Source organism: Alexandromys fortis, unplaced genomic scaffold (assembly GCF_014885135.2).
Source record: "Alexandromys fortis isolate MF-2015 unplaced genomic scaffold, M_Fortis_MF-2015_v1.1 scaffold_6, whole genome shotgun sequence".
Taxonomy (NCBI): Eukaryota; Metazoa; Chordata; class Mammalia; order Rodentia; family Cricetidae; genus Alexandromys; species Alexandromys fortis.
The window spans coordinates 8,540,859-8,549,218 of NW_026067902.1; the positions used below are offsets into that span (position 1 = coordinate 8,540,859).

Here is an 8,360-nt window from a genome sequence, read left to right on the forward strand (position 1 = left end):
AAACAGATTTATTTTGGTTTCAGGAATTTCAGCCCATCATCACACGGGAGGGCATAACAGGTAAATCCCTCAGCTCACAGCAGTCAGCAAGCATTTGGGAAATTTTACTCATTTTCTCCCATTTCCATTAATTCATCCTGGCCCCAAGTCTGTGATAACCCAATCCATATTCAGGTGGTCCCTCTGGTGGTTTGAAGGAGATGTCACCCATAATAAGTTTCAGCATAATACATGGCCCTCACTTGGTGGCCATATGGAAAGGATTAGGAGGTGCGGCCTTCTTGGAGAAAGAATGTCACTGGGGTTGAGCTTGAGGTTTCAAAGCCTCCCACCATCCCCAATATGCCATTCTCTGCCTCTTACTTGCCGTTCAAGATATGGGCTCTTAGCTGCTGCTCCAGCCATCTACCACCTGAAACGAGTCCAGTACGGTGGTGCAAACCTGTACTTGTTGCACTTGCGAGGTGGAGACAAGAGGTTCAAGGTTAACCTCAGCGACATTGTAGCATACACAGAAAATGACCCAGTACATAAATAACAAGTGAAGAGACCATGCCAGGGACAGAACTCATACTTACTCCATGCAATAAATGTTATGGAATGATAAAAGTAAATCCAGTATGGAATCAATCCTGGAGACACATTTAAATTCAGAGATCAGATAATGGATAAGCTTACCTAAAGGCAGCAATCAGAGGTGCATAAATTGAATCCCCATCATAAACATATAAATGGTCCCAGCTACATTCTGTAGCAAAATGATTGAAACGAAGTCTCATTATTCTATTTGGCCTAGAAAAATAATTAAGTGATTTATAATAATCATAACATTAGATACTAAGACAGACTTTTAAAGAATTTATAATAATATATAATATAAACATATAAATATAAACAGCATTCCTACATTTGTTGGAGATCTATTTAGTATTTGTATAAGAGGACATTAAACAAAAGAGGCACTGGCTCAGACTTCATGGGCCTAATAAGAATGCTTACAGTCTTGTTTTTAACAACACAAGTCCTTCAATTTTTACATTTCTTTCCTTACTCATCTTACTTAAGATTTCATAACACATCACTTTATAACACACATTTTCTAAATTTACTGGTGTCTCTGCCTTTTCATGGCATGGTACCAAAAAGTCCTGTCTTAAGGGAACTGTTTACCAACTCTGACTTAGAGTGACTCGAAAGAAAACTAAGATGTCTTGCAGAATGTCACAGTAATGGGCAGACTGGTTCCAGTCCTGGTCTCCCTCATCACTGCACACGGCACTTTGACAATTTCAGCAACCGCATCAGTGACATTCTCCCTGCTCTCCACATTCCCCACTCTCCACAATTGCTAACTAGCCCCACCTTTGTATTTTACTATGCTCAGCATCTCAACAAAAATCCCTAAAATTTTCCAAAATAGATAAACCTATCAATTTTTCTCTCCAATATTTAACTTTCCCTCCTATCTGGAACTATCTCATTCATATGTAAGTTTGTTTACCTATCGTATTTAAAAACAACAAAAAAAGATCTGTTCTGACCAGAAAGAGATTTGTGAAATCTAAAAACAACGCTACTTTTTAAATTTTCTTTAAATATAAAGAATATTTTTCATCAATAAAAATGATATTTAGGGCCAGGGACTTAGCTCAGGTGGTAAAAGCTTGCCCAGAATGCATTCAGCTCTGGGTTTGATCCCAATACCACATAAGAAACTGGGTGTGGTGGTACACACTTATAATCCCAGTATTCAGAAGTCAGAGACAGGAAGACTGTCACAGCGCAAAGTCAGCTGGTCTACACAGTGAGCATCATGCCAGGCAGTGCTTATCAGTGTGATCCCGTCTCAATAAAAATAAAATGACGCATTTCTGCTAATATGTAGTAGGTCATAATTGTTGCTTTTAAATGAACTAACAAACAATATTTCTTGGTTTGAGTATCTAAAATGGTAAAAAGTACAGAGACACAACAAATAAGCAATAATTATTTGGAATCTTTGAAGTTTTGTCCAGAGACTATAATGCTTTGACAAAGCTGCCTTAAATGACAGGTACAAAGAAGGAGAAAAGAACTGGGCGGTGATGACGCACACCTTTAATCCCAGCACTTGGGAGGCAGAAGCAGGCGGATCTCTGTGAGTTTGAGGCCAGCCTGGTCTACAGAGCGAGTTCCAGGACAGGCTCCAAAGCCACAGAGAAACTTTGGGGGGGGCCAAAGTCAGGACACCAGCGAAATCGTTTCTTCCCCAGCAATTGCGTTGTTTACTGCCTACTGAGCCAGAGAAGGGTGAGGTAGGGGGGGGGGGGGGGGGGGGGGGGGGGGACGACGACAAGAGAGGAGACAGACAACTGGAAGGACAAGAGGGCCAGGGAATAGGCAACAGTAGTTATTCTGATGGTTGACTTACCATTTTGTCTGTAATAAAAATCAATACTCAGAAAAAAATGACACATTAGCATTATTGTATAAAGATTTAAACAAACCATTAAAAAGATTTTAACTGATTTTTTAAGCTAATAGAATTAAAATATATAAACTTCTGGTATATATAATTCATTGTAACATTAAGTCAAATTGGAACTTAAAAAACCTAAACTAAGGGCCACTTACTAATAAAGCACTTGCTTAGTGAGGTCCTAGGTTCAGTCCCTGGCACCCAAAAAAGAAATTTTTTATTTCTTATTTTATTATTTGCGTGTATGTGTACATGTTCAGGTCATGTTCAGGAGGTCAGAGGACAGCTTTCAGGAGCCAGCCTTCCACTGTGGGACCCAGGGATTAAACTCACATCACCAGACTTGCTCAACAAGCACTTTACCCACTGAGCCATCTCCTTGGCCCCCCAAAAGTAAAATTTAAAAAGTAAAACCACTTGCCAAATGAAAAGCTATTAATGAAAGGTATTGCAGCACCAATGCATGGTGGTTCACACCTACAAACCTAGCACATGGGAGGCTGAGGCAGCAATATCAAAATTCAAGGTCAGCCTGAGTTACAGTCTCAAGAAACAAATAGTAACACATGCTTAAGTACTTTATGTTAGAATGAGCTCTCATAATAAATAAATTAAAAGAAAGTCAGCCATTATTACTTACTGTCCTTCAATGAGCCATGTGCACTTGGTTTTATATTTATAATTCCCAGGTCCGTCTGTTACAAATCCAGAAGATCCAGTTAGTCTGTAATTTAAATAAAAAATGTCAGTCAAAAATTCATACAGCATTATCTTTCTTGGTTATAAACACAAAATAAATAGATTTGTACAATGTGCATATTACCACTAGAAGAATGACTGGAGAGTTATATTCCAACTGGATGAAATAAGTAATTGCCACACATATAAAAGGATATAAACATTCAAAGTCACAGAAGTAAACACTAACTGAATACCTAAATAATTCTAGCTATGAAAGGAAAGTTATCCTTCATACCATAAAAATGCCCACAAAAGCCAGGAGTGCTGGGCTCATGCCTGCAATCCACAAACTTAGAAGGCTGTGGCAAGAGGACCACCAGCCTGAGCTACCTGGACAGTTCCAGGTCAGTCTCAGCTAGGGTGAGACTATGCCTCAAAAACAAATAAATAATTTAAAAGTCATAAATACTTTACAAAGTTTTTAAACTCTTAGTTGAAAAGCTAAAACTACATAACCATAGGACCAAGCAAAATACAGGTAAAAAAAATACAAAAGACAGCAGATTATGGTGGTGCACAACACACAGAAGACCATCCAGACCCCCTGCTTCTGACGTGACTGGCAACCTACCACCTTGCCATAGCAGCATGCATCAGAACCTCTATTTCCAATGTGATAGAGTTCCTGGATTTTCATACTTTTAGAACTTGCTCATGTTAGACATATCTGGAATCTCCTTAATGTTTAGACTCCACTAATTCTAATGCCTCGGTATTTTCTCGTGTTTTTATCTTTTACATTTTCTTCTTTGTAAATTAATGAGAATTTTACACAAGGAGACCGGCACAGTGGTTGAGAACACTGGCTGCTCTTCCAGAGGACCTGAGTTTGATTCTCAGCACCCACATGGCAGCTCACAACCATCTGTAACTCCAGTTCCAGAGGAACTGACACCCTCCTCTGACTTCCACAGGCACCAGGCACACACATGGTGCAAACATATACATGCAAGCAGAACATCCATATACAGAAAACAAAATAAAATTAAATTCTACTATATCCATTAACCAAAGCCCAATTTGATAGCTTCTTTCCCAGGTTAAGGTTAACCGCTCTTTTATAGAACAAATACCTTTTCATGTGTCTATTTTCTATAAAATATATATTCTGAGTTTGCTTTTCTCTGTTATGTGTCAAGTATCTTTAGCTATATAAACAATAGTATGCAATAAATATGCCATGTTTCCTCATTTCCATCCAAGATCATTTTCTCCTCCTCTTGCACCAGCTGTCGGGCTCTTTAAAATGTGTCTTTCATTTGATGTGCCCCTTACTGTGGAAGTAAGCTGCTGACATTGCAGCTACCCTTCCTCAGACACTGAGGATATTAACAGACCATCCACATGTAATGTAAATGTTTATTTACATTAACTTCTGACGGATTTATCCTAAACCCAGCTTCTCTCCTTTGGGGGAATTTGTTTTTGAGGAAAGGCATTGTGTAGTCCAGGCTGGCCTCAAATTTGCTAAGTGACAGAGAGTGGCCTTGAACTCTGGCTCCTACCTCCCTATTGCTGAGCTTAAAGGTCAGTGTCACCCTGCCTAATAGCCTCTCCATTTCTTACCCTTACCATCTTTTCCTTTGCCCCATTTTAACCACCCATTCTTCTGACCCTACTATTACTATTAACAGTACTGCCAACAAGATTTAAATTCTAAGCTTCCTCCCCTGAACACTGTCTCTTATATCCCATAGGCTAGTTCAGTGAGTCTTCCTCCCACAGAGACTACCAAGCTACTGAACCATCACTTCTAATCAACACCCACACATTCTCAGCCCACTAGTTAGGATCTTATGTATAGACCATGATAAAACCAATCTCCCAATTCCCTCAGTGTTCCTTCCTTTCTCTTCTATTGCACTTGCATGATGCAGATAGCTATGTACTCTGTCAACACTTACTACACCCCAAAAATGTTAGTCTAAACAACCGATTCCCTTGTATTCCTTGCCAGTAAATTTTGTTGTTCTTGCTGTTGTTTGTTTTTTGAGATAAGGTTTCTCTGTGCAACCCTGGCTGTCCTGGAACTTTCTCTGTAGACCAGTCTGGCCTCGAACTCAAGAGATCCACTTGTCTAGGCTTACCAAATGCTGGGATCAAAGGTGTGCGCCATCACCACTTGGCTCCTTGCCAATAACCAGAAATACATACTCATTTAAGGTTAAATTTTAATACACTTAGCACAAAAGAAAAAATACCTAAAAAGTATTGGCTGAGCTAAAACATGAAATCCAAAACTGCGCACCCCGAAACACGTAAGCAATCTCATAATTATCAGTGACTTGAATGTTCTGTAACCTTCTTCTGTCAACCCCAACACTTGGCTTCTACCTAAAAACTTGGAATTAAACAGACCCACTCTACCCAGCACAAAGAGGAAAAGAAAACAAAGGGCACACCCTGTCCTAAGTCCAACATGAAAATTCTATATATAACCATTAGCCACAAGTGACAAACACCTATCTACATGTACAGGAGGGCAGAAAAATTTAGCCATTATGCTAACAGATGCCCCCAAACCCAGGATTCTCTTTCCCAGAAAAGCTGACAATGGCTATAAAAGGTAATTAGTAATCTTTGTTGTAGCGTGTAATCTAATGCTAAGATATGAGACAAGTCTGGTGGACAACACCTAGGAAGTATTTTCTCATTCTTAAGAAACACAGGAAGATATGCTAACTAAATTCCCTGTTCAAGGAAGGACTTGCTGCCAGCTATGGCAGTGCACATCAGTATGTCTTTCAGGGACTGCACTACCACAGGCCACGCATTTACCAGGACAGCCCAAATTTTTGAAGGTTTAAAGGTCCAAGCACTTCAATCTAACATGAGACACCTCTGATAGGCAATCCTTGTTCAAGGTGGTCCCTGACCAGTGAGCCCCTAGTACCCACCCATCTTTGCAGCCCCTCGCAAGCACTGGCTACAGGTGTGCACCATCACACCCAGCTTGTCTGTTAGTTCTGGGTCCAAACTCAGGCAGTTGTGGTTACGCAACAGGTACTTTACTGATTGAGCCATCTCCTGAGCCACCTCCTCAGATCTAGTTTTTGGGAAGCATTTGCTAAGTCAAAGTTTGTGGCCCAGAATTGTTGTAACAGCATGAGAGGAAGGTGTGATAAGAAACCAGCAGGATTGGGTAAAGGAGGCAGTTGAGCTTTGGCAGCAGGGAAGCTCTTGCATAAGGATTGCCTGTCAGAGGTCTCCCGTGTTGGAACACTAGAGCCAATCCCAGAACTTGAAGGGCAGAGAATCTGCAGTTCAGAAGTCTAAGTCAGCAAACGGCATGCTCAATTTCAGAAGAAAAATTAAATTCTCCTTTCACAGGTGAAAGCAGAGCTGCCGTATTCTCACCACTGATTCTGACTTTCTCAAAACGTCTCACCAACATGTTCAGGAATGATTAACCAACTACCCACGTCCAAGTCTCTACCTCTGGGGCCTGTCTCAAGGTCAGGTGGTTGGTCTGTCTCTCTGTCTCCGTCTCTCACTTTTAAATGGCTTTAGAGAAGGAGTTTGGGGAATGCTCTTTCTGTTTCTGTCTTTTTTTAATAGTTTCAGAACACTGACTGCAAACCTTCTCTGAATGTCTGGTAGAATTCTGCTGGGAATTCATCTGGTCCTGAACTTTATTTTTTTCTCTGATAGACTTTTTAATTACAATTTCAATCTCCTCATTTGCTCAGGTTGTTGACTAATTCTTGGTTTAATTTTGGTAGTTTGGCTGCGTCTAGAAATTCATTCACTTCTTCGAGTTTTCCAACTTTAATGGACTAGAGATTTTTATAGTATTACATTACAAAATTCTGAAGTTTTGGTGTCTGATGTAATGTTTCCCTGTTCATTTCAGATTATGTTACTTGGATACTCTGTTATTTTGGTTAGTTGAGCCAAGGGTCTGTTGATTTTTATCTTCTCAAAAGGTCAAATTCAGAATCACTGACTCTTTGCTTTTTTCTTTGTTTCTAATTTATTAATTTCTGTTCTCATTATTATTTCTTGCCATCAACTAGGTTTAGTTATGGTTTGTTCTTGGTTTTTTTTTTCAAAATTTTTAGTTGTCATATTAAGCCATTTATTTATGCTATTTCTAATTTTTTTTAAATGTAGGCACTTAGAACTACAAATTTCTTTCTTGAGTAGAATGTGTATTCTTTGGAGTTTTGGTGGAATATTTTGTAGATATCTGTTAAGTATATTTGATGTGTGATAACAATTAACTCTCATGTTTATTTTTTATTCAGATGGTATTAGAGATATTAGATGATATTAGAGATAGTGGAATAGTAAAACTACTACTATGGGATTGATGTTAATCTGTATATTTAAACCTAGTGGTATAATTTTTATAAAATTGAGTGCACTAGAGTTTGGTGCCTACACATTTAAAATTTAAAAAATCCAAAGTCTCTAAAATGTTCATAGTCTCTCTAAAATATCCAAAATCTCTCTGAAACTCCAAAATCTCTTTTAAATTTCTTAACTGTAGACTCCTGCAAAATAGAAAATAAGTTACATACTTTCTTACTCCAAGAGGAAAAAATCAGCAGTGACAACCAGGCCAAAGCAAACCAAAGTCCACTAGTGTAAATAAAGTTCAGGTCAGACTTCCGAGAATCATGGTCTTCGGGCTCCAAAGGGCTTGTCTCCTAGCCTCAGGCAGGCTCCATCTCATACCCACTGTTGTCCCTGATGGTCGGCTGATCCACGGTACTGGCTTCTCTAAAATGCTGGAGGTATCTGCAACCTGGCTGCACCTTCACCAATACCTCTCATAGGTTCTCTTCAGGACTGACCCCACCACATGGTGTACCAAAGCCTTAACTTCTCTCCATGACCCATTCAATCCCAGGGCTTCAACGTCAACGGAGACTACACATTCACCAATGGCCTCTCACTGTGCCAAGTAAGCATCAGCTTCTTTCCATGACCTTAATGCCTTCAAAACCAGCACCACCTGGGAGACTCTTACACAAACACCAAGTTTGGCTGTCTGCACGAGGTACAACCATGCTGTACTTACAAGACTACTGTACCAGAAGACAACAGCCTTAGGGTAACGTGGTCTATATCAGAGAGCTTGTTGAGAGAGAGAGAGAGAGAGAGAGAGAGAGAGAGAGAGAGAGAGAGAGAGAGAGAGAGAGAGAGAGAGAGAGAG

The 8,360-nt window shown here is 39.7% G+C and overlaps 1 protein-coding gene across 1 annotated transcript in view; it reads right to left on the reverse strand.

Annotated features, from left to right (window-relative positions):
• Positions 1-8,360, reverse strand: part of Atrn (attractin) — a 137,898-nt gene that overhangs the window by 112,783 nt on the left and 16,755 nt on the right. The window contains exons 2-3 of the mRNA XM_050132193.1: positions 3,099-3,182; positions 679-792 (exon numbers count right to left, since the gene is read on the reverse strand). Coding sequence (XP_049988150.1) covers positions 679-792; positions 3,099-3,182 — 198 coding nt within the window. The remainder of the gene's footprint in view (positions 1-678; positions 793-3,098; positions 3,183-8,360) is intronic.